Below are 26758 nucleotides of genomic sequence, written 5' to 3' on the forward strand. Positions count from 1 at the left end.
AAAAGGAAAAGGGATATGGGGGTTGGGGGAGGGCAAAGCTGTGACAATTTAAGTATCAAAAAGGAAACAAAAATTTTGTGAAAATCCTGGGTTCATAATGTTACCAACCACAAGCGTTATGGCCTGAACTGCAGCCCCCAGAAAGCCAGGTTCAGGTCCTAAGCCCAATACTTAAAAAAAAAGTGACCTTAGAGGGTCATTACAGATGGAATCAGGAGAGTTAAAATGAGGTCCAACAGCAGTGGGGTCTTAATCCCATATGGCTGCTGTCCTTGTAAGAGCGGGAGGGAGACCCAACCCAGGGGAGAAGGCCGCGTGAAGGTGGGGACAAGAAAGATGGCCACGTGGGGACAGAGGCTGCCTCGCAGCTACAAGCCAGGGCAGGCTGAGGACTGCTGGCAGACACTGGAACCTGGAAGAGGCAAGGAGAGCTCCCCCTACAGTTTCCCGAGCCCGCGTGGCCTGGACGACACCTTCATTTCAGACCTCCAGACTCCAGGACTGTGCAACAATACATTTTTGTTGTTTGGGGCCACCTGGTTTGTGGTCCTTTGTTACAGCAGCCCTAGCAAACTAAGACAATGCGTGCTGCTAAAAGGAGGTATGTGCGAGTTCCCCCAAATGTCAACTATTCAAATAATATATGCACGTTCCCCAAAATGTTAACTACTCAAACAGTATGCATGCTGCCGTCAGGTTTTGGTTAATACTTACACTGTGCATTCCATGTACCTATTCAGGTAGTGGAAGTTGTGAAAGAAATTATACTAGAAGATTTGGGTAAAAACTGGGTAAAATTGAAACTTAAGGGGCAACCAGGGATGAAAGATACACTGGGTTGTTTTTTGTTGTTGTTGTTTTATTTTTCTGGGTTTTTTTTTTTTTTTTTGAGGGTTTTAGGAATCTTGTTGTCGTGGAAGGCAAAACTAAGCCATGGGAAGCCACCCACTGTGATAATTCCCAGCCTTTTAGAAGGCACCTCCAGATCCATCCCGAGACCTACCCAATCTCAAGGTGACGTTCCCAATCTGTAACAGTCTCCAGGGCCTAACGCTTCAATTTAATAATTTCAGCCCACCTGTGATGCTGATTCTGCTTTCTTTGGATAGACTTGAAAATACATATAAAAATGATGAGTGCTGTAAACATATATTGACCCTTTTGTGATAGATTTAAGGGTGTGTATGGTAATCATTTGGGTAATTTGTGTTTTATCTGCTTTTTTTTAATTGAGATAAAAGTCACATAACATGAATTTAACCATTAACCATTTCGAGGTTTACAGTTGTTGTTTTTTTTTATCTGCTTTTCAAGGTATTAGAAATGTAGAAAAGCAAGTGACAGATATATTAGACTTGTGATGTTAATTTAATACTTAGGTGGATTAGGTTCGATGGTTAAATGTTTACATAAATCTGATTAAAGCGATATGTTTAAACTTATGTTTTGTAAATAGTGTTTAAGTGCTTAGTGTTAAATGCTTAGTGTGTTAAGACCTTGTTAGATTTGTAAGTCTGCCTTGTTAGATGTTTGAAATGCTTAATTGTAGTTTAAACAGTCTGTGCTAATTTAATTAATTGAATTTGTAAATGAGATTAAATATCTAGAGAATGTATAAGCTAATTGAGCACTAATCAAAGAACAAATGAAGGAGATTTTAACACAAAAATAAGCTTTAGAAACAAAATAAGATTTCTAAGCTGAGCTTAAGTTAAAAAAAAAAAAACTAGGCTTTAAATTTACAACCTTAATAAATTGTAAAAAAAACTTAAAATACCCAAATAACTTTATTTTCCATACATAAAAGCACCTCTCAGACATTAAATATTCCAGTGGCAGTGATTCAGTAATTCAAAAACTAATACAAAAGTATGTAATGATATTTACATGTTGAAACAGTGACAGTTGAAAATATTTCAAGTCCAATTAAAAGTCTAGCTGGTAAGAATAATGGGAAGTGCCTCACTTACGCTCTTTCTTTTGCATACATTTCCCTTTTGAATTTGTTACTTTTCTTTTCTTCTATTTTTATGGGTGTTTTGTTTGAAAAGAGAAAATTGACTGATTTTTACAGAGAATGATGAATATACTGCCCAAATACATATCTTTCCTTGGGAAGAAAGTCCTCTATCCCCACCCTGTGGCCCTCCCCCCTCCATCCTCAAGAAAGAGGGATTACTAGGAATTGATCACAGCCTGGGGGGTGAGGGTGAGTTGCTTTTCTCTGCACCTTATTAAATTGTCTAGCTCACCATGTTGAGTAAAATAAGCCAGACACAACAGGACACATATTGTATGATCTCACTTATACAAAATGACTGGAACATGCAAATTCATAGAGACAGAAAGTAGATTACAGAGTATAGAGGTGAGGGTAGAAGTGGGGAATGGGGAGTTAATGCTTAATGGGTACAGAGTTTCTGTTTGGGGTGATAGAAAATTGTTAGTAATGGACGGTGGCCATGGTAGCACAATATTGGGAATGCAATTAACACCACCTAAGTGTGTACTTGAAAGTGGTTAAAATGAGAAATGTTATGTTGTAAATATGCTACCACAATAAAAAATTTTTAAAAAATTAAGTGAAAAAAGGAACGTCTAGCCCAGTTGCTTCTCCAACTTTAATGTGCATAGGCATCACCTACAGAATTTGATTCAGAAACACTGGAGTGGGGTGGGGTAAAAGTCTGCACCCCAAGGAGCACCCAGGTGCTGCCGCTGCTGCTGGCTGGGGAGCCACATGCAAACCCATGAAGAGCCTGCCAGGTGCGTGTGAGCACACACGCGTGTGGTTCTTTCCAGTGATCCAGGTAACAAGGGGTAGAGTTGCTCCCTCTCTCTTGCATTTTCTTTGTGGAACACAGCAAACCATCTTGCTCCCATACTATAGCTGGCCACAGTTGGGGTGCATGGGGGGTTTGCAGTTGTCCTGATGTAAGAAGGCATTGGGGCAACTGCCCTCCGTTGCCATGGCTACCCCTTGACCCTCCCACTCCCCCTGTTGCTCTCCGGCATGTGTGTCGTCTGTCCCTCCATCACAGAGCACACAGCCAAGCCCAGTGGGGTTTGGCTGTAAGGGGGATACATAGAGCAGGCCTGGCATATGTGTGTATGTGTCTGACTCCCCCACTAGAAAATAAGCTTCTTGAAGGCAGGGACTATGTTTTTAGTCACTGCTGCATTCCCAGTAACTAGAACAGAGTCGTCATAGATGCTTAATATATGTTTATGGGATGAAGGAGGCCCGCTTTGGCTCTAGGCATTCAAGCCAACCTTGCTAGAATTCCACAGTGGGGCCCAAGTCCTGGCTGACAGTTAGTGGTAAGTGCCTTCTCGGCCTCTTCCCTGTGGGAGGGGTAACTGTGGCCATGGGCAGGATTTGGGTCTCGCTATCCCCCTTGCCATAGCGCCATCTCAATGCCACTTCTCTCCACCTCTGGCCCTGCCAGGGGCTTCTGCAGGGCCCAGGCCAGAGGGAGCACTCGCCTTGCCCAAGGCCACAGGAGGACACCAAAATCAGGGGCAGGAACGGAGCAGAGGGCTAAGGGAGAAAGCTGAGGCCCAGAAAGCCAAAAGGGGAATGTGACGAGTTGCCAAACCCAACAGAGCAGAAGCAGATATCAAAGCCAGGGACTACAGCCAGGAATCCAAGACCCAGTGAGATGAAGAGAACGAGCAAGTGGGCCGAGGGTAGCCAGGGAGGGGCCTGAGGCCTTTCCCTGGAGCAGGCATGTGTGGCTTGCTTTTATGTGCCTACAGGGCGGTGCTAGGGTGGGTCCCATCGAGATGAAAGGGGGCCCTGGGTGGGATGGACAGAATGGTATTTCCTGGGGGCTCTTAGTTTTCTAGGGCTAAAGCTGGGGAAACGGCACGTGGTCTTAGAAGTCAAAAGGCCAGTTTCCAGTCCCAGCATCCTACATCCTGTGTCACCTTGAGCATGTTCCTTAAAAGTCGCCTCATCTTCGCTTGCTGCTAGAAAGGAGCAAACACTTAATCAGCTTAAAATCAGAAATCTGTATATCCCCAACAATCTCAAAATGATTCGCCAAAATGCATATGCCAGCAACAAAATGTCTGTGTCAGGACTGGTGGGGATTTAGAGAAAGACACTGGAAAGAAGTCAGCAAAGTAGTTAGTGAAGAGGAAAAGCAGAATGAGTGAATCGTGCCAAACGTCAGAAGTTCTCAGCTTGGCCTCTGAGACAGCGAGCTACAGAGAGAAGCCGAAGCCTTTGATACCAAGAAAACGTTTATACAGTCACAAGACGCTCAGCAGACCCTTGATCTGAACATCTGATTACTGCCTGATTATTTCTGAAATGGGATGGCTGGCATGCCAGCTGGCAAACACATTTTCCCTCCAACGTCAGTGGTTGTCCACAGTTTACTTTCCCTTTATTCTGTACAATCTCCTATACCCCATATCGCCCCTATGGAAATGTAAGCTTTTTACCCAAAAGGTAAAGCCACAGAATTCCAAAGATGAGGACGCTCTGATTGCTGCACCGAAAAATGCTGTTCCATCAATACCAGTTCTCTTTCCAGGGCCTTTTGGGGCTGACTTCCAACTATCCCATCCAGCATCAGGCAAATTCTGGGGTAGAACCTCTTGCATTTTCATACCCTCCTCTCCACCTATGCTCGTGAGCCCTGGGTGAGGAGCCGGAAGATCCAGACTGAAGTATCAGCTCTGCCACCAAGTAACCAGGCCACTGAGCTAGTGACTGCTGAGGCTTCATTTCTTCATCTGTGGAGACAATGTCTACAGCATCACAGTGGAGCTACAGACAGCAAGGGAGAGAATGTATGTGAAAGTGCTTTGTAAACTGAAAAGTGCTATAAAAAGTCAGGGGTAGTTATTCTTATTCCTGTTACTATATTGTTATTAACATTATATTATCATTGCCAGTGTTCATGGTTTAATTACTGTGCCTCCATCTTCACTGCCAGATTCAATGACATATCAAGTATAATTAAGTTTGGCTGTTAATTACAAAAAGCAAATAAAATAAGAAATTAAACAAGAAAGTTTATTTCTCTCTCCTGTAAAATCTGCTCAGAGTTATTACAGTGCTCCGTGGTGTCAAGGACCCAAGTTCCTTTTATCTTGTTTCCATTTTCTCATGATCCAAGGTGGCTGCAGGAAATCCAGCCGTAACGTCACACTCTGATCAGCTGGAAAGAAGAAGGGGTGAAGAGGGGCATGCCCGCTCCCTGGCAGGGCGCTTCTGGAAATTGCATTTGTGTTTACCTTCATGGGTCAAACTTAGCCACATGGCCACATCTGGCTGCAAGGAAAGCTAGGAAATGTGTGTTTTATTCAGAGTAACCATGTCCCAGCTAAAAATAAGGGTTCCTATTATTCAGGAAGAAGGGGAAACCAGAAGGTCTCTACCACAAATGATTATTTCTCTGACCTCATCTTTTTTTTTTTTTTTCTTTTTGGTGTGGTAACAAATATACAACACAAAATATCCCATATTAACCATTTTCATGTGTACAATTCCGTGGCATTAATTACATTCCCAATATTATGCTACCATTGCCACCATCCATTCCCAAAACTTTCTCATCAGCCCCAAGAGAAACTCTGTACCATTGTGTAATAACTCCCCATGGCCTCATCTTAATCTACATCAGCAGCATTTGACCATTCCCCCTGGTAACACTTTCTCTTTATTAATGAGAAGAAAACCCTACTTTCCTGGTTTTCCCCTTCTTCTCTTCTACCCCTAAACATTGGCATGCCCCAGGGCCCTGGGACTCTTTCTCTTCTCCATCCTTACTCTCCTTCTAAGTAATCTCATCTGATCCCAAGGATTTAAATACCACTCTGGGTGTTGATGAGTCCTAAATACAGCTCTGACCTCTCCCTTGAATTCCACAGTCATATATCCAGCTGCTACTTAACATTTCCACTTGGATGTCTACTAGGTATTTCAACCTTAACTCTTTTTTTTTAAACTTTTTATTGTGGTAAAACATATATATACATATACATGTACGTGTATATATATGTGTGTATGTATACAACTCAAAACTTCCCTTTTATACACTTCCAAGTGTACAATTCAGTGGTTATTAATTACATTCACAATACTGTGTTACCATCACCAACATCCAGTATCTAAACTTTTTCATCCTCTTAAACAGAAACTCTGCACCCATTAAGCAATAACTCCTGATTCTTCTCATCCCCCAGCCCCCAGTAGCCTGTAATCTACTATCTGTCTCTATGAATTTGCTTATTCTAGGGATTTCATATAAGCAAGATCATATAGTATTTTTCTATTTATATCTGGCTTATTTCACTCAACATGATGTCTTTAAGGTTCATCCAGGTTGTCACGTGTATCAGAACTTCATTCCTTTTCACAGCTAAATAATATTCCAGTGCATGTATATCCCACATTTTGTTTATTCATTCTTCTGTTGAAGGACTCAGTATTAATTCTTGATCCCCATCCAAAAACATGCTTCTCCCCAAGTCTTTCCCCCTCAATAAATAAGAACCAGTGGCTTGAGCCAGGCACTTTGAAGTTGGTTTTAATTCCTCACTTTCTCATACTCCCTACAGCCAAGTCATCAGGAATCCTTGGTGACTCTATCTTCAAAACACATCCCCAGGTCATCCACTTTCTCTCCTCTTCACCACTACACCCTAGTCCAGACCACCACCATCTCTCCCCTCCATCAGCAGCCTCCCAATTGGGTCTCCCTGCTTCCACTCTTACCTTCCTCTGATCTATCTCCACACAACAGCCAGTATGATATTTTAAATAAGTAAATCAGGCCAAAGACGGTGAATTAAACACATGCATTCACTTTGTTTCCTCGTGAACTCTGGAAACCCCTTTAAGATGACTCTAAAGGTATTTTTTTAATCCCATTACAATCTGAAAGAACAAAGAGAACAGGAGAGAAGATAATATTTAACAAAAACTCAGAAGCTGAAAAGCAGGCAGACAAATGGTAACTGACTTGGAAGACCCAGGAAAGCTGAATCCTGACCCAGAGAAAATCAAAACTGAACCTGATTTATACCACAAAACCCTCCCAAAGTCAAGAATTGGTGGCACTGGGTATCTCTGGAAATGGGGTTAAAGATGGGGATTAAAAAATGGGAGGGTGACTTATACTCTTCACGAAACAGACAGATCCCCCTGTTCTGGTCTGCTAATGCTGCCCGTTATGCAAAACATCAGAGATGGATTGGCTTTTATAAAAGGGGGTTTATTTGGTTACACAGTTACAGTCTTAAGGCCATAAAGCGCCCAAGGTAACACATCAACAACTGGGTACTTTCACTGAAGGATGGCCAATGGTGTCTGGAAAACCTCTGTTAGCTGGGAAGGCACGTGGCTGGCGTCTGCTCCAAGTTCTGGTTTCAAGATGGCTTTCTCCCAGGACATTCCTCTCTAGGCCGCAGCTCCTCTTTCAAAATATCACTCTTGGTTGCTCTTGGGGCATCCTCTCTTAGCTTCTCCGGAGCAAGAGTCTGCTTTCAATGGCTGTCTTCAAACTGTCTCTCATCTGCAGCTCCTCTCTCAGCTCCTGTGTGTTCTTCAAAGTGTCCCTCTTGGCTGTAGCAAGCTTGCTCCTTCTGTCTGAGCTTATATAGTGCTCTAGTAAACTAATCAAGGCCCACACTGAATGGGCAGGGCCACACCTCCATGGAAATTATCCAATCAGAGTCACCACCTACAGTTGGGTGGGTCACATCTCCATGGAAACACTCAAAGAATTACAATCTAATCAATACTAATACTTCTGCCCACACAAGATTGCATCAAAGACAATGGTGTTTTGGGGGACACAATACATTCAAACTAACACATTCCTCAATCCTCCTCCCAGCTCCATGCAGCTGGGGTACTGCCTGCCCAACTCAGGAAAAAGCCTGGAATTCTTTCCTAGGGACAGGGTAACCTGGGTGGGGGGCGTGGGGGATATGTCTCTGGATAGGCAGACACCAGGAGGAGTTGATCACAAGAGTGATAATCTCCATCCTGAATGTCGAGGCATCCCCAGCCTTCTTCCCAGAGTGCTGGTGGCTGGGCAGTCCCTCCAGCAAGAACATGGAGGAACCCTCTCCATGGAACCCAACCAAGCCAAGACAAAATACCTAAGGAGACCCACCCGAGAGGTTCCTACACTAAAGAGCCCAGCTAGGAGGCCACAGAGTGCAGCCCTGCCTACTACACCTGCCCGCAAGGCCAGAGCTTCCCATGGGCTTTTCACACCCACTCTTAAGCAAAAGCAGACAGTCAGGGATTAGAGGGCTTCAAGAAAAGGCTCTAATCTAACCTGAACAACAAAGACCAAAACAAATCAAAAGAAAAGTAACTGGGAGGAAATTGATCACATAGGGAGAAGACCTCCTTGAAGTCATTACTAGGCTCAGGTATTCCTGTTCTACAAAGGAAGAAACAGATACAGAGAGGTCAGGTAGCTGGTGGTTCAGCCTGTAGGTGGCCGAGTTTGGATTTGAACCCATGTCAGCTGGCCCCACACTAGAACAGGTAAGTAAATGAAGGGATTTCCTCCATGAAATAAGGACAGGATATTACTCTGGTTGCACTCCAGTTTCTTTCTCCTGCTTGAACCTGCAGTAGTTTTTCCTATCTCAGCATCCTTGCACTAGGGGCTCCCATCTCTAGACCCCCAGAGAACACATCAATGGCCAACTACTCTGAAAAAGCCCCTCTCCAGTCACTCTCTAACACAGGGGTTGGCAAACTTTTCCTGTAAAGAGCCAGACAGTTAAGATTTTAGGTTCCATGGGTATACATGGTCTCTGTCACAACCACTCAACTCTGCTGTTAGAGTGCAAAAGCCTCCATAGACAATATGTAAATGAATGAGCTTGGCCGTGTTCAAATAAAGCTATTTATGGAGGAGGAAATTGAAATTTCATATCATTTTCATGCATCACAAATATTATTCTTTTGCATTTTTTCAACCAATTAAAAATGTAAATGCTAACCCATGTTCTAACACATCATCCTGTTTTATTTTCATCAAAGCACTAATCACTTCCTGCTGTTTTCTTGCTTATTTGCCTTTTTCTGTTGCTTGTTTATTGTAGGTCACCTCCATTAGAGTGAGAGTTACATGACAGCAAAGACTTTTCTAAAAGTCTTCACGGATGCATCACCAGCTCCTAGAAGAATTCAGCGTATGGTAGGTGCTCCCCAAATGTTTGCTGTGTGAAGAAAAAAATGCTAAAGCCTTGCAGCCTGCCCCTCACCTGCTGGCAGTTCCTGATAGCACAAGTCATCAGGGACAATAATAGCACTCCCAAACTTGCTCTCCTCCCATCCCTTTCTCTTGTTTTCCCTCTCCCTTTCCCCTTCTTTCCTGCCCTCAGTCCCAAGTTGCAAGCCTGTCTGTGAAGCCCAGGGCAACCCACAAGCCTGAGAACCAAAGAAAACTCATCATCTGAGGCCAGCCTGTCCTCCATGCTCCCAGTCCTCAAGGTAAGGGGAGCGTGTCCAGTCCCTGGTTTTGCCAGTAGACTGAGGGTCACCCAGGTAAACCCTCCTGCCTCAGGGCTTGGGAAGGGAAAGGAAGTGGGGGTGGGGATGTGTTGCTCCAGGTTTAAATGGGGCTTCAGAATTATCACCCCTGAACCTGAAACTGGTAAAATTTAGTGTAGTAGAGCAGTTAATAAATATTAGGTGTTCGGGGAATGTGCCAGTTTGGATGTATTATGTCCCCCAAAACTCCATATTCTTTGATGAAATCTTGTGAGGGCAGACGTATTAGCATTGATTAGGTTGGAACCTATTGCTTCTGTGTTTCCATGGAGATCAACTGTGGGCAAGGCCTTTCATTGGGTTATTTCTATGGAGGTGTTGCCCCACCCATTCAGGCTGGGTCTTTATTGGATCACTGCAGTACTTTAAAAAGGGCCACACAGGCCCAAACGCAGAGCAGCTAAGAGTGATATCTTGAAGAGGAGCTGCAGCTAAGAGAGGACAAAACACCCCAAGAGCAACACTTTGGAGAACACCATTTTGAAATGCAACCTGGGAGCAAGTGTACACCAGCCACGTGCCTTCGGAGCTAACAGAGGTTTTCCATACGCCAATGGCCATCCTCCAGTGAAGGTACCCTATTGTTGATGCATTAGCTTGGACACTTTATGGCCTTAAGACTGTAACTTTGTAACCAAATCACCCCCCTTTATAAAAGCCAATCCATTTCTGGTATTTTGCAAAATGGCAGCATTAGCAAACCGGAACAAGGAATGACTGGCGAATATTATAACCTATTCTGTAGCATTGTAACTTCTTAGCATGCTATAATGGGATTTATGGTAACATAAAAAAGGAGCAATTTCTAACCAATGTCCTGAAAGGAATCGTTGATCCCGGATGGGAGATTTCAGGTCCCCACAGAGGAGACAGAAGCACCAGACTCTCACCTTTGATGACATACAATTTATTGAAGTCATGCAAGTCCATACTTAAACAAGTCACCCTATGCAGATGGTCTGCCTTCCCTCGGAGCTTCCCTATGGAGGTAGAATGTGCTATTCTGCATTCCCATGTCCTGCTCAATGTGAATGAATAAAGTGGCATTTGGGCTTATCCATCATGATCTGATTTGGGTTAGCAAGCCAGCCCTGTGGGTCTGCTCCCTCCTGGACCAAATGCTAAACCCAAGTTCCTAAGATGCCAAGCTGGGATCACATCCTGCCAGCCCCTGCCTGAGCCTCTCCCTTTGACCATTCTTTGGATCTAATGGTGTGTCCACTTGTTGTTTATTAAGTAGCTAATGCCATGCTTCTAAAATAGCAGAACTCACACTCCCAGGCAAGGAACTTCCTCTTAGAGCACCCTTGGGAGACGTTCGCGATTTATATAACCCAGAGGGCAGCTGAGCACTTGTTCTCTGACGGTCAGATGACGCTGGCTTGAACCTTATCCCACGCTGGGAGGCAACACGTGTTTTCCATTCTCTTAGAAAGGGACCTGGGCTGGGCGGGCAGCCCTCCAGCCCTCCCTGCTTCCACATCCGGGCGCACTTTATGACCGTCTCCGTGATTCCAATCTGCTCTCTGCTGGCAGGGGTGAAACACCTCCGTTTCCGTCAAAAGACACCACTCACACAAAGGCCTTTGGGTATTATCAGACTTTACTGATGATTTGGAGAGATGGAGGGGGTTTACATAGCAAAAATACAAAAAACTTCACATTGCATATTAGACATCCATGAGCGTAAGAGACCCTCAGCCATTCCCACCAACCGGGCACAGCCTTCCACAAAGGTGTTGGCCACCTCTCCCCCTCCTCTCCCGGGAAATAAATCCCAAATTCCTGACTGTCTCTTGTTCAGAGTAGTTTAGCCCTTCCTTTGTTCTGCCTCCTCTTTCTAGACCTTTCCTTGGCATCTCTTTCTCACCCTGATGAGCCACAAAGTTATTTTCCCAATTAAAAACACTTCCCTCCCTGTATCTGTTATCAGGATTAGGGTGAAAGTTCAAAAGCACCTGGCAGTGTAAGCCCCTCATTGGCTGATGCTACAATAGTGGGGAAAAGGGGGTGGGAAGAGGAGACAGTGGGGGGAAGTATTTAGACACCGAAGTGATTAACACTTCCTGAGCACTCCCCAGGATTGGGGGTGTGTGTTTCTCCTTCATATATGATCCCCTTCCTTCCTCCCAACAGCTCTCCGAGGTCACGGCCATTGCTTTCCCTTTTGACAAATGAGGTTATTCAGTTTCCAAGAGGATTGTCCTTTGTCCAAGATCACACAACTCCTAAGAGGCCAGTTCTGTCCTAGGTGGGCTCAGCTCCAGGGTTTAAGTTCTTAAGAACAACTTATACAGATTTAACTCTTTGGGGAAAAGTTTCTTGTTTTCATTCTTAGAGTGAACACACCAGATGTCAGAAGGGGTCAAATGCAGTGACCACCGGATCTAAGTCCCTGAGGTAAAATCAGACACCTCACAGCTCCACTCCATGTTCCTCCACTCCGAGCAGGTGTATCCCACCTGGCATGGGTGACAAAGACACCTGTCACCGCCCTCCTCCCTCCAACCTCTCTCGCCCCACTGCCCACCCTCCTCTGACCCCCCCTCCCCAGTCTGGGAGAGGGAGCAGGTAGACAAGCCAAGAGCACCCAGTGGGTGGGAGGCCCCGAGAAGGCCACAGCCCATGTCCGCACACACACACACACGCATACACACACCAAATTCCTTCTGTGTGGGTTTCCCTCACCAGGAACACAATCTGCTCAGTCACCATCAGACCCCATGAGACAGGTGGGCTCCTTCCACGTCCCTATCTTGACACCGCTGCAGGCTAGCTGGAGAACGCTGCTAGACGGCCAGGATGGGGAGAGGGTCTCTATTCCTGGAGGGCTCGGGGCCCCTTCCTCACCTCCCAGGGCCAAATGCCATGGATCTCGGCGCTGCACACATTCAATCACACATCAAACGTTTCCTGAGCACATGCTATGTTCCAGACATGCTGTTCAATTTATAGAAAGTTAACAGAACCAGGAAATCTATCATCTCCACCCACAGAAGCTGAGTCTAGTCAGAAAGACACTTGAAGCAGATAATTACCCATGCTTCTCTGCAGTCCATAGCAGCCAGTGTTGTTTTTTGAAAAATCAGATCAAAAAGACTTACTCCTTGCTTACAACACTTCAAGGACTTCCCATCACACTGCATAAAATCCAAATTCCCTGCCAAGAGTGGGTGTGGGGAGCAGGGGTGGAGGGGATTGGGTTGACTGCTCCTTTCCCATCTGGGATGCTGGCAGGGGCACAACCCAGCCCCTGCTCACCTCAACAACCCCACCTGTGCCCCCCTCTCCATATCCCAGGCCCGCCAGCCTCCCTTCTGAACCTGGGACACATGTCACCTTCCCACTCCCTCCCCTTGGAATGCCTTTCCTTCACCCTCAGCTCAATCACCACCTCCTCAGAGGCCTCCCCAGTGACCTTTACAGCAACTATCCCATCCTGCATACATCTTGTTTATTTGCTTACTCCCTTGTCTCTCTTGCTCACTAAAATGTAGGCTCAAGGACCTTGTCTGTCTTGGCCACCAATCTTCCCAGCACCTGGCACGAAGCAGCAGTGAGACATGTGCAGAGTGAATGAGTGCACTAATAGTCCAAGCACGTTAGCTGACCTCTCTGTGCCTCACCTTCCTCACCTTTAAAATGGGGCTAGTGTAACACCTGCCATGTGGGGACTGGTAGAGCTCACAGAGGACCCTGCATTTGGGTGCCGAGGAACAGGTGCTCTAATGGGGTATGCATGGACTGCTTTTGACACAAAAGGGCAGGAGTGACTAGCCTTTGACCCTTTCCACATGCATGGGCCACTCTGCTCTACATGCCCAAGACCTCTTGACTCCAGACCTCAATGTCCATGATTTTGTTTTGGAATAAACATAAACAGCGAATTTTGTCTGGACTTCCTGCTGGCTTTTGAACAATGAATACATCTGCCAGGAGAGGAGGGAAAGAGCAAGACTGATCACCGGAAGGTGCGGTGCAGAAGCTCAGAGGCAGGGAGCATGGGCAGGGAACGGGGGTGATTCAGGGTGGCTGGAGGAGGGACAGGTGGGGCCTGGGCCAGCACCCCATTCGCCCCAAGGGTCATGATTTGCACTACACCAGGGAGAAAAAGCTGAGCCTGCTGTTCCCTGCAGCCCGCGGGTCTGGAACTTACATTTATCCGCAGGCAAGTCTGTCGGCCAGCGGAGGTCGGCTGGTGATGGGAAGGGACCACTTGTAGCCAACACCTGGGCCCAAGAGCATCTGCACTGACCTCCTCCTCACCTTTCATCTGTGCATTTGTCCCTGGCCAGGAGGCTGTTCACACATCGTGCATGAGCATCTGTCTCAAGGTCCACAGAGCTGGTCTGAAGGTCCACAGAGCTGGTGCCATCAGTCAAACCAGAAGGGAGGGCAAGGGCTGAGGGTGGCTGGGGCCTTGTGGTGGCACCGGCTCGCACATGGATGTGTGAGCACATGCCTTCTGCACAGGAAGTCAGTCCACTCCAGGACCCCTGGGGCCCGTGCCCTCTTTCCATATGACATCTGATGAGGGCAAGGCCTCCTCAGAGCGCAGCTACACAGCCCTGCAGGGGCTCTGGCCGAGGTCCTGATACCTGGATTTTCTGTTTCATGCTTCCTCCAGTCTGCCTCAAGTGCTAGCTCTTCCCTGAATCCCCCACCCTGGACCTCTCCCATCTTTGAACCCCCAGGTGCTCTGAGGATCAGCCCACCCCACTTAATAGCTTCCAATTTGACTCCTTAGTTAGAGCACAAGCTCCTATATTAATAATAGCTCATATACATTGAACTTAATTATGTGCTTGGCACCACACTAGGTGCTCCGCATATATTGAGGTAGGTCCTGTTATGATACCCATTTTACAGATGGGAACACTGAGGCACAGTAGGAATAACTTACTCCAAGGTCACATGGCTAGTCAGTAGCAGAGCACTGATTCCAGAACGCTTGCTCCTAATGATCCTTCTACTATCTCCTAGAGGCCGTCATACTCATTTTTGTGTTCCCCCTGTAATGCATCCCTGAATCCTGGGGACACAGCAAATACCCGTAGGCTGATCCTTTGCTCTCCTATTCGAGGCTCCTGGAACTGGGGCTCCTATGAGGGACAATGGTACAAAAGAGCCACTAGGTGGCAGCAGAGGCAGGCCCAGCCCTCCCTGAGGAAGGGGAATGATGTGCTCATAATTGCATTTATTTGGTGCATTTTGCACCAGGCACTTTACAGACGTCACTTCTCCTCACGAAGGCCTTCTAAGGTAAATGCTATTGTCTTTCCACTTTTCAGGAGGAAAGGCGACAAGGCTCAGCAGGTTGAGACATTTGCCCAAGGCGAGGCAGCTAGGAATACTAGCACTGGAGCTAGGACTGCCACAACCCAGAGCCATTATGAGGCAGGGGAGCCCTCCGGTTGGCTGACCCTGAGCCCACGGCGCAGTGACTATGCCCTGGGGAGGGGCTGGCTCTGAGGAGGTCAGCACCCAACAGACATCTTGGCCGGGAGGGGGACTGAGGTTGGATGTGCAGGATGTCAGGACTGGGTGAGCCTCGGGGACCAGGGGTGCAACTTTTCCAACCTTCACCACCAACAAGGAGGCTGCATGGTGCCAACCTGGCTTCAGCCCTGCCACCTCCTGTCCTCCGGCCTTGGCTCCTCGGATCTGAGACGAGCTCTGACCTTGTCCCCTCTTACCCGTCACAACCACCCTGACAAATCCACACCTAAAACCTGAGTCCCAGGCTGGACTAGGGGAGTGACAGAGGTGGCAGGGGTGTGCAGAGGCCTTCAGACACGTAGCTGTAGATGCAGGCACGGACACCCAGAACAGACAGTCTGTGTACCCTGTGTGGCCAGCAGCAGAGCGCGGGGCTGGGGTAGCAGCCGAGGGCCTGTCACATCTTGAGCTTTGGTGTTGGTGCTGACGGTCTTGGCTGAACCCTTTGGGGCGTTGGCTTCAGAACTGCCAGGGATGCATCTCCAGGGCACTGCATCCAGCCAGATGGCCCCACCTTCTCATGTCTCCCCCAGTCCCTCCCAAAGCTCATACAGCCAGACCAGGTCCTCTGGAAATACACAATATCGTGGATTTATTTGGGGTCGGGCACTGCAGGCTCAGGCAGTTTGTTCCTGGGTAGGAAGAGTCGTGGCCTCTCCTCTCAGCTCTCCTGGCATTTTGGGGGGCTGCCCCTGCAGGTCCCCTCCCCATACCCCCTTTCCTGCACACAAGTCTCTCCCCCCTCCCTGCTCCCCGAGTCTCTTATTCTTTCACCAGCCGATAGATATGGTGCTGGGCCCCGTGCTCGCTGGCCGACACCTCGAAGACGTATGCGATGCACAGCAAAGTCTCCTGTGTGTCTCTGTTGGTGACCACCTGCAGGGGAGGAAAAGATGAGGGCCTGGGCCCCAGAAGAGGACACCCCATTTGCTCTGTCCACCTGTCGACTCCCAGCCCATCCCTGCAGCGCCCCCCGGACCCACACACCTGCAGGATGGTGAAGTTCTCCAGCACACTGTTCATCATGTACTTCTCGGGCAGGTGCTTTAGCTTGTGGATGAAGTTGATCATGTACTCACAGAGCGGGGACCGGTGGATGCGGTACGAGTAGTGGCCGTTCTCGTAGCGGGCATATTCCGTCTGCAGGGCCCAGGGACAGCAGGGGCTGAGAATCCCTTCTGAACACCTCCATCCAGCCCAGGCCCAATTGCACGGGAAATGGCAGGACCCGGTCACGGCCAGTGGGAAGAAAAGGCAAGAGGCCTGGGGACCCTTGAACAGAGCCCCACCATTGCTAACAGGCAGAAACCAGGTACTGGGGGGGAGGGGGACGTTTAAAGATATGTAAGAGCAGAGGCAACAGGGGAGAGGGGATGGAGTGGAGACCCCCAGTCCCTAGGGTTTGAGACATGGCGGAAAGGCATCCTTGCAGGGATTGAGCTGTCCTGTATATCAACCATGGTCTCAAAAACACAAATCTACGTATTACACACACATACACACACACACACACACGTATGCTTGTGAACCTGGGGATATCTGAATAAGATTGGCAGATTGTGCCATGTAGCATGGCGGTTACCCAAGAAGTTACCAGTGGGGGAAGTCAGGTGAAAGGCACTTGGGACTTCTGTGTGTTATTTCTTACAACCACAAGTGAACTTACGATGATCTCAAAATTAAAAACCTTAATTAAAAATAAATAACTTGGACAGCTTTTTCAAATCTGCTACTATTGCCCAGACTCCGCTCTGGAGATGCTGAGTTAATTGGCCTGGGGTGGGATTTAGGCATTGGTGGGTTTCAAAAGCCCCCCGGCTCATTTTACATGGGCCGGAGACCACTGGGATGGAGGGCGTCTCTTCCCTGGTGCTAGCCCAGCATCTGACTCGGGGTAGGTTATCAACCACTGATTGGTTGGAAATGGGAAAAGCCTGGTTTCATGAATCTGTGGACACGCACAGATCTCGGACTCGAAGTCCAGAGGGTGTCTGCTCGGAGGCCTTCTGCTCCCATCCTCTTGGCACCCCCATTCCACAGTGGAGCCAGAACAGGGTGCCAACTCAGTGACTAGCAAGGATAACTCACCCATTTAGAGCTAAAGGAAGGATTTTCTCCAGCCCTGCCCCCAAGCCTCAGCCAGAAATGGGGGAGCAGGGATTCAAGCCCAGGCCCATCTGATCTCTGCTCTTTACCCCTGCCCTGCACGGCTTCGCGTGAGAACATTTTGCCCCTGGCCAGGGGGCTTAGCAGGAGGTGGAAGCCACTGCCTAAATTCAAAACTGAGTTTTCTGTGGCTATCATTAGTATCATCTGTGTCTCCAGGGAACCCACAAATAAGAAACCAAGGACGTGCCCAGTGTTTAGCATTCACGGAGCAAAAGTGAGCTGGCTTTTGAAAGAGTGGGGTCCATGGAGACCCAGGAGCCCTGGCTCTAGTCCTGCTTCTGGCACCAGCTAGAACCGATGGCAGGGAAGGCCCTTCCACTCTCCGGGCCTCGAATGTGAAATGAGAGGGCTGGACTAGGTGGACTGATCCTGCCTGAGCTGCAGCTCTGCTCTGGGGAGGCTCAGTGGGTGCCTGCACGGAGGTGCCTGGCATGTCAGCGACAGCCCTGGGGAGCCTGGCAGGTAGGGGAGCTGGGGCCCCAGTTGAAGCAGGCAGCATTGTCAGGATGGAGGCGAGGTGATGAGTAGGCTGCCTCTACCTGGAAGCAAGTGGGAGCCACAGCAAGGCCACCCCAACCGCCCTGCCCTTAGAGGAGCTGCAGCAAAGGAGACACCACAGCCCCACCCTGCGGCCCCTCCTCGCCCCCACGGACGGCCTCCTACCTCCACTTTCTCCACCACCTGCTTGCCAAAAGAGCAGACCTTGGTGGAGCAGGTGATTATCATGTTCTCGGGGCTCTCGTACTGGCTGGAGACCCCGTAGAAGGAGCTGCCTTCGCTCTCGATGTTGGTGTTGAGGTCTGCCTGGAGAAGACACAGGGGAGCCGGGGCAGGGGGTGTCAGCCACCTCAGCAGACAATGGAAAAAGACGAGTCAGGTAGACCTTCTGGGTCACAGCCCAGGGTCCAGGGCCGGGAAGAAATCAGGAGGGCTTACAGGAACTTGGACGGCAAGTTCCTGGAAAGCTTGTACCCTTCTCCACACCCAAACCAGGTGTAGTCATGAGGCTGTGTTGCCCAAACAATGGAAAAAAAGAAGACACTGCCCTGGCATTCGTTCGGGCCACTGCTGCCTGCTCAGGTACCAATACACGCTCTGTCTTAAAGGCATCAAGTTTTATAGTTTGATTGTCCCTGTAAACTGCAAACATCTGAATCTGTATCAGTCATTTCTATCATAGTGTGAACGACTTTATCAAACCTCGAAGTCATCTTGTGGCATGAAATAAGCCAGACACAAAAGGACAGATATTGTGTAATTCCATTTATATGAAATACCTAGAAGAGGCAAATTCATAGAGAAAGGAAGTGAAATAGAGATTGCCAGGAACCGGGGAGATGTGGAATGGGGAGCTGTTGCTTACTGGGGTGTTGGGAAAGTTTTGGTGATGGATGGTGGGAGGGCAGCCCCCTGTGAACCTGATTAACGCCACTGAAGTGTGTACTCGACAGTGGGTGAAATGGGAAGTTTATGTGGAATATATGTCACCACAGGAAACATTTTAGAAGGAGGAGGAGGAAGAAAAGGGGAAGCATAAACCGTGAGAACAGAGAGCCAGGAAGGGGGACCAGCAGAGGGAAAGTGGGAGGGGAGGCTGGGGGCCCCGGGGGTCCCCGATTCCTCCATCACTCGCCCTCCATCTGGCTGGTCACCAGATGCTGCCAAGGCCCCGTTCAGAAATGAGCACTCTAGTCATCGCACCTCCCAGCACCACTGCTGGGTGCAGCCACTCTGTATCTTTCTATAGCTCAGTAACAGCCCCCAGACTGCCTCTCCCACACTGGTCTGGCCTCCCTTCGGATCATTCTCTAGCTGCTCCAAGAGTCCCCTCAAAGCCCAGTCTGATGCTGTCGCCGTGGTGAAGGCCCCCATGGAGCCCTCGGCTGCAAGGTAACTGTCTCACTGCCCACCTGGCGGACAAGGCCCACAGTCCGCCCCGCTGGTCCTCCCACTGCTGACGGCAGAGCCAGAGGACATCACGTGGGATACTGGGTGAGGTGACAAGTATCTTCAACACGCCTCCTCTCTTAGAAAAGGTGGACCAGGGCTCTCGGTGGCAATCTCACACATCCCCTGCAAGGGGTTAAGGCAGGGACCACAGGCTCAAGGCTACCAAAGAGGCTGTCTGACCACTGCTGCCCAGAGGGTAAGAGATGGGTTCCAGGTCTCAAGACTCCAGCTCCAATGCTGATCCTGACCCTGCAGGAGGTGCAGAAGAGGAGTGAGGCACAGGCCGGGCTGGGCCTGGTGACTCCGAGGCAGGAACTGTCCTCCTGAAGCCATGGCCACTAAGGGAGCCCTATGCCCGGGATTCTGTGAGCTGCACATGCAGCACTTCATCCGAGTCGGGGGTGCTAACAGAGTAAGTGGCTGCTCACAAGGAATGCACAGATATGTTGCAAGATGCGTATTCTTAGGGCCAGGCCTCTCTTCCTGCCCAGACAACTTAGGCCTCAATCACTGGACCCAGAGCACAGTGGTGGCTGCTGACCCAGGTAACGGCTCCAACACCAAGGCAACGTCCACAGCAGAATAAGGGGGTCCCCAGCACCCCAGAGGAGTACTCAGCACTATTTGCAGAGCCAGGCCCCAGCAATTCTGTTCCTGGCCATGAGGGGATGCTCAGGCATTATTTTCCTCTCCTCTGGGGAAATATTTTTTCCAAGAGAACAAAAATGTTCTCTAGGCTGGCAGGGGGGCATTAGCTGCATTAGGGTGCAAGAGAATATTATGTAGCCACAGAAATGTTGGGAAGGGCCTATATTTATATTGTGGAATGACTACATCATATCATCAAGTGAAAAACAGCAGATTATAGAACAGAATGAAGGTGTATTAGTTTTATGGTCAGAAAAAAAAGCTGGCATATTAAAATAGAATGGCATATCAAAGTTTGATTGTGGTGATGAAAGCACAACTATATAATGATACTGTGAACAACTGATTGTTCACTTTGAATGACTGTATGTTATATGATTATATCTCAATAAAACTGCATTAAAAATGAAAAAAATAGAATGGCATATGCTTTGGGTTGGCTTTAATGAGGCTATAAAGATGAAAAAAAAATAAAAAATTAAAATTAAAAAAAAAAAAGAATTACAGATGCATTTCAAGACAATGCTCAACCTTTGAGGCAAACAGCAGTGTGGTAAGCCTGCCCCCACCCCCTGGCCTCAGTCTCCCCACTCAGACTTCATTCTATGATTCTCGGAAGGAGGGAGAGCAAAGGCAGGCAGGGGTTCCAGTGAGTCCTGGCAAGAGGTGGGTCAGCGGTCGGGGGGGCTGGGACCAGAACCTGGGCTCCCACTACCAAATCACATCCTCTCCCAGGAGGCCAAGCTTGTGTGACTCTCCCCTCCAAAGGAGCTCAGGATATGCTGCAGCCGGGAGCACAAGTCTGAAACTGGACCACGCCCGAAAGGAAGCTGGCAGGGATCCCACTGCCCGGGAAAGGCCTGAACACAGGGTGAGGCATGGGGAGGGGCGGGCAGGTGGGTGCAAGCGTCCAGGGCATGAGACGACGATGCCCCCCAGCCCCTAGTCACGGGCATCCTCCTCTGCACAACCATCTACCACGTGGCTCACTCTGCACCTAATGGTTTCCTTTAAATCGACTGACTTTTAGTCCTTATCGCCATTCTAAGCCATGCATCCATGGAATCTAGGATTATATATATTTTAATATATACAAAAGAAATCACATGACTATTAAAGAAAAACTTTCATTCATGCACCATCTAAAGCAATGCGATGCCCCAAGCTTGGGAAGGGCTAGCACTAACACCTCCCTGGCTCTTCCCAACAGAGGGGCCGCAGCCGCTGCCCCTGCCCCTGCCCCAGGCCGCCGGAGCTTTCTTGGCCGCCCTGTGCTGTTGTGGTCTGTTTGGATGTCCTTGCCCCTTGTGGATGGCCAGCTCCCCGGAGGCAATAAGGAAGCTGCAGTCACTCTGTCCCCCAGGGCTCTGGTGGGGCGTCTACAGGGGGCCTTCACACAGGCTGCTGTTCAGCCTCTCACCTCTGGGTGACGCCGGGCGAGGACAGAGAGGCCCCTGGGTCCCAGGGAGGAAGAGGCAGGGAAAGAGGAAGGACCTACAGTCTCTTGCTTCCCCTGCGCGTCCTCTGCACCCCAGCCCCACCCCCATCTCAACTCCACCCCCCGGGGCCTGTGTCATCACCACCCACTCACCTGGCACGTCCAATCACTCAGTCACCCATTTATCCAGCCCCAGCCTGACCTTGCTGGGGGACGTGGGGGCCCAAAGAGGCTGAGCCATTGTCTCTGCTCTCAAGGAACTGATACCCTGTGGGAGAGCGACTAGAACAAGTGATGGGAAAGAGATAGGGGAGTGGGCACAGTCCCAGGAGACCCCAGCCAGTGACACAGATCATGCACCCCAGTGGCTCGTCTTGTCCCCAGATGCCCTGATCCTTCTAATTCCAACCCCATCCCTTCCCCTGCAGCTATACCTCAGACAAGCCCTGTCCCCCTCCTTGCATACCTCCAAAACGAGCTATGCTTCTCTCCTTTCTCAGCCTAAGAAAGGAGGCAAGCTGCCCCCCTCTCCATATTACCCTGAGGGCCCCCCCACCCTCTTGGCCTCTGAATGCCCCTTGTTCCCCTCCCTCCGCCCTACTCCTAGCTGTGCGTGCGAGTGGGCAGCTCACAGGCTGTTCCTGGAGCAGGTGTTGGAGATCGGGTGACTGACAGATGAGCCCAGACAGCCGCAGCCCGGGGCGGGGGCCGCAGGAGCTCAGGTTCATTGTCATGTGCTGGTATGTGCCCAGGAGAAATGTCAGGGCCCAGAAGAGAACAGTGGGCAGGGACAGGAGCAGGGAAAGCCTGGGGGTCTCCACTCCCTCCATAGCTTCAGCCCAGGCTCTGCAGACCGGAGTTAACAGCCATCAGTGCCCAAGAGCCCCCCCCGCCCGGCCCCGCTCCCTTCCCCAGGACAGAGTGGGGATCTCTGCTTTCCAGCCTCTCCCAGCCCCTCACCCCAGACCCTGCAGTTCTGACGTTGTACAGCCTCAGCAACCTCAACACTCCTGCAGCCAGATGTCATTTCCAGCTATGAATTACCACCACCCTCCTATCAATATGGACAATAACTCAGTGGGACGGAGGGAGGCTGGTTTGGGGACGTCAGAGTCCCCCTCCTGCTCCAAGAGGGTCTCTGGTGGCAGACTGAGAAAGCAGTCAGCCAAAGAAAGGGAGGAGCCTTCGGGAGAGGCAGCATTGTTTCCTTGCCCAAGCAGTTCTTCCTAATTGTAGGGGCCAAGTTCACAGCAGCCAATGGCAGGGGAAGAAGTGATCTGGCCGGGGATCAGGCCGAGAGGGCTTCCAGGTGCTCGGGGAGCCAGACCTGCCCGTGAGGGACCCTACACTCAATCCAAAGTCTCGTCATTTCCAAACATGAACACAGGCGCACCTTGGAGATATTGAGGGTTCAGTTCCAGACACCACAAGAAAGCACATATCGCAAGAAAGCGAGTCACACAAATTTTTTGGTTTCCCATTACATACAAAAGCTATGTTTACGCTATACTGTAGTCTATTAAGTGCAATAGCATAATATCTAAAAAAAAAAAAGGTACATCCCTTAATTAACATGCAACACAGTCACAAAATGGGCACATGCTGTTGGAAAAACTGTGCCAATAGACACTCAACGCAGGGTTGCCACAAACCTCTTGTTTGTAAGAATCACAGTATCCGTGAAGCACAGCAAAGAGAGGTATTCCTGTGCTGCACTTATGTTTCCTCTTCACAGACTTGTATTTCTCTAGTGCCTCTGCCCATCCCAAGACGAGGGGCCAGATGACTGCCGAGGTGCCCTGGCCTCTGACAATTCTCCCCTCTCTGATTTCACCCGTCCTTGCCCTGCCCAAGCCTCTGGCATCCAAGCAGAGGGGCTGGCTCTTGGGGCTCCAGCAGGGGTCGGGGAGCAGGACAGAGCCTCCCTCCACCGCCGGCCTTCCCCCACACACCACAGGGTCCTCCTCCGCCTCTTGCAGGCCCTCAAGAACAGGGAAAGGGGACCAGGAAAGCTGAGATTTGCTCAGGCACACAGCTCTCAGGGGGTAGACCTGAGATGAGCTATGCCCCAGCTGGGGCCAACTGTCGCCACCCTGCTCCCCTTCACCCGTGTAGCAGTTATTGCCCTGAGACCCTTTCTGGATTCTCCCACCCAGGACGTGGGCTCCTGGAAGCAAGGGCCATGCCGGATCCACACAGCGAAGGCACAACTCCTGGAGCACAAAGTCCAGAGAGCTGCTTGGAAGCTGCCTGGTAGATTTCCTCAGCACCAAATGACCCCACCTCCAACCTCCCCAAAGGGTCAGAAGCAGAGGACAAGGGTCCTGAGCAAGGCTGGAGGACTTATAAAGATATAAAGGACTTATACCCAGAATATATGAAGAACTCTTACAATTCAATTAAAAAAAGACAGATAACCCAGTTAAAAATGGGCAAAAGATTTGAAGTCATTTCTTCAAGGAAGATATAAAAATGGCCAATAAGCACATAAAAAATGCTCAACATCATTAGTCATCAGAGAATTACAAATCAAAGCCACACTGAGATACCACTTGTGGTGGTTTGGAGCTGTATTTACCCCCAGAAAAACATGTTCTTAAACTTAATCTATTCCTGGGGGCGTGACACATTGTAAGTAGGACCTTTCCGTGAGGCTACTTCAGTTAGGGTGTGGCCCACCTCAACAGGGGAGGTCTTAATCCTATTACTGAAGTCCTTTATAGTGGGAATGAAATTTAGACAGAGAAAGAAAGCCACAGTGGGAGCAGCCAGAAGCTGAAATTCAACGGAACCCCTAAGAGAATGGAGAGGCCAAAAGAGGCCGCCATGTACCTTACCATGCGACAAGCTGAGGACCAAGGATTGCCAGCAGCCAGCCCCAGAATGCCACGGTGTTTGGGAAGAAAGCATCGCCTTGATGCCTTGATTTGGACTCCCTTAGCCTCAAAACCATGAGCTAATTAATTCCCAAGGTTTAAGACAACTCATTGCATGGTGTATGCTTGAGTAGCCAAGGAAACGAAAACAACACTTCACACCCACTAGGATGACTATAATAAAAAAGACAGAAATAAGTTTGATGAGGATGTGGAGAATCAGAACCCACATACACTGCTGGTGGGAATGTATAATGATGCAGCTGCTCTGGAAAAAAGGAATGAAGTATTGACTGATGCTACAACATGGATGAACCTGGAGAACATTACACTGAGTGAAAGAAGCCAGTCATAAAAGAACACATATTATATGATTCCATTTATATGAAATGTCAGTATAGTCAATCTATGGAGACAGAAAGAGATTAATATTTCCCTAGGACTGGGGGAATGGGGAGACTTGAGGGTGATAGCTAAAGGGTATGGGGTTTATTTTTGGTGTGATAAAAATGTTCTAAAATTGATACTGGTGATGGTTACACAACTCTGAGAATATACTAGAAAACACTGCATTGTTTTTTAAAAGTAGGTGAATGGTATGTCAAAAAAAAGCTGTTAAAAAAATCTGGACAAATGGCCACGGATTACAGACAGTTGAGAAAACCCTCCAACTTGAAAGAAACAAGAGACAGGAAAAAAATGATTAAAAAGAACAATGGGAAAGTTCTAGAAATGGATGGTGGTGGTGAGGGTACCACAACATTCTGAATGTGATAATTCCACTGAACAGTATGCTTGGGAGTGGTTGCAATGGGGAAGTTTATGTTGTATATATGTTTTCACAATTAAAAAAAAAGAGAGAAAGCAACTAGAAACAATGACAATTAAGAGTAATACAGGCATACCTCGGAGATACTGCAGGTTTGGTTCCAGACCACTGCAATAAAGAGAGTATGACAATAAAGCGAGTCACATGAATTTTTTGGTTTCCTAGTGGACTTAAAAGTTATGTATCCACTATAGTAAAGTCTATTAAGTATGAAAGAGCATTATGTGTAAAAAAACAATGTTCATACCTTAATTAAAAAATACTTTATGCTAAAAAACAGTAACTATTATCTGAGTCTCCAATGAATCAACATCTTTCTCCAGGTGGAGGGTCTTGCCTCAATGTTGATGGATGTTGACTGACCAAGGCAATGGCTGCTAAAGGTTGGGGTGGTTGTAGCAATTCCTTAAAATAAGACAACAGTGGAGCTGTCTGCATTGACTGACTCTTCCTTTCACGGAAGATTTCTCTGTAGCATACAATGCTGTTTGACAGTATTTTACCCACAGCAGAACTTCTTTCCAAATGAGTCAATCTCTAGGTTATCAATCAGGTTTATGTAATATTCTAAATCCTTTGTTGTCATCTCAGCAATGTTCACAGCATCTTCAGCAAGAGTACATTCCATCTCAAGAAACCACTTTCTTTGCTCATCTATAAGAAACAACTCCTCATCCATTCAAGTTTTATCATGAGGTTGCAGCAAATCAGTCACAACTTCAGTGCCACTTTTAATCTTAGTGCTCTTGCTATTTCCACATGTGTAGTTACTTCCTCCACTGAAGTCCTGAACTCCTCAAAATCATCCAGGAGGGTTGAAAATAACTTCTTCCAAACTCCTGTTAATGTTGATATTTTGACCTCCTCCCAGGAATCATGAATGTTCTTAGTGGCATCTAGAAGGGTGAATCCTTCCCAGAAGGTTTTCAATTAAGTTTGCCCAGATCCACCACAGAAATTACTATCTCTGGCAGCTACAGCCTTGTGAAACGTGTTTCTTAAATAATAAGACTTGAAAGTTAAAATGACTCCTTGATCCATGGGCTGCAGACTGGATGCTGTGTTAACAGGCATGAAAACAACATTCATCTCATTGCACATCTCCATCAGAGCTCTTGTGTGAACAGGTACATGGTCAATGAGCAGTAATATTTTTAAAGGAATCCTTTTTTCTGGGAAGTAGGCCTCAATAGTGGGCTTAAAATATTCAGTAAACCATGTTGTAAACAGATGTGCTGTCATCCAGGCTTTATTTCTCCATATATAGAGCACAAGCAGAGTAGATATAGCGTAATTCTTAAAGCCCTAGGATTTCTGGAATGGTAAATGAGCAGTGGCTTCAATTTCAAGTCACCAGCTGCATTAGCCCCTCACAAGAGTCAGCCTGACCTTTGAAGTTCTGAAGCCAGACACTGACTTCTCCTCTCTAGCTATGAAACCCCTAGATGGCTTCTTCCAATAAAAGGTTGTTTCGTCTATAGTGAAAATCTGTTGTTTAGTGTAGCCACCTTCATCAATTATCATAGCTAGATCTTCTGGATAACTTGCTGCAGCTTCTACATCTGCAGTTGCTGCTTCACCTTGCACTTTTATGTTATGGAGACATCTTCTCTCCTTGAACCTCATAAGTCAACCTCTGCTAGCTTCAAACCCTTCTTCTGCAGCATCCTCACTTCTCTCAGCCATGACAGAATTGAAGAGAGTTAGAGCCTTGTTCTGGATTAGGCTTTGGCTTAAGGGAATGTTGTGGCTGGTCTGATCTTCTATCTAGACCACTCAGACTTTCTCCATATCAGCAATAAGGCTGTTTC

General features: G+C 48.2%; 1 protein-coding gene across 1 annotated transcript in view; it reads right to left on the reverse strand.

The window, feature by feature from the left end:
• Positions 1–15778: 15778 nt before the first annotated feature.
• Positions 15779–26758, reverse strand: part of TEAD4 (TEA domain transcription factor 4) — a 65984-nt gene continuing 55004 nt past the window's right edge. Inside the window, exons 12-14 of the mRNA XM_037847513.1 lie at positions 17870–18010; positions 16025–16177; positions 15779–15913 (exon numbers count right to left, since the gene is read on the reverse strand). Coding sequence (XP_037703441.1) covers positions 15800–15913; positions 16025–16177; positions 17870–18010 — 408 coding nt within the window. The 3' untranslated portion in view covers positions 15779–15799. The remainder of the gene's footprint in view (positions 15914–16024; positions 16178–17869; positions 18011–26758) is intronic.

Source organism: Choloepus didactylus, chromosome 8, assembly GCF_015220235.1.
Source record: "Choloepus didactylus isolate mChoDid1 chromosome 8, mChoDid1.pri, whole genome shotgun sequence".
NCBI classification, from domain to species: Eukaryota; Metazoa; Chordata; class Mammalia; order Pilosa; family Megalonychidae; genus Choloepus; species Choloepus didactylus.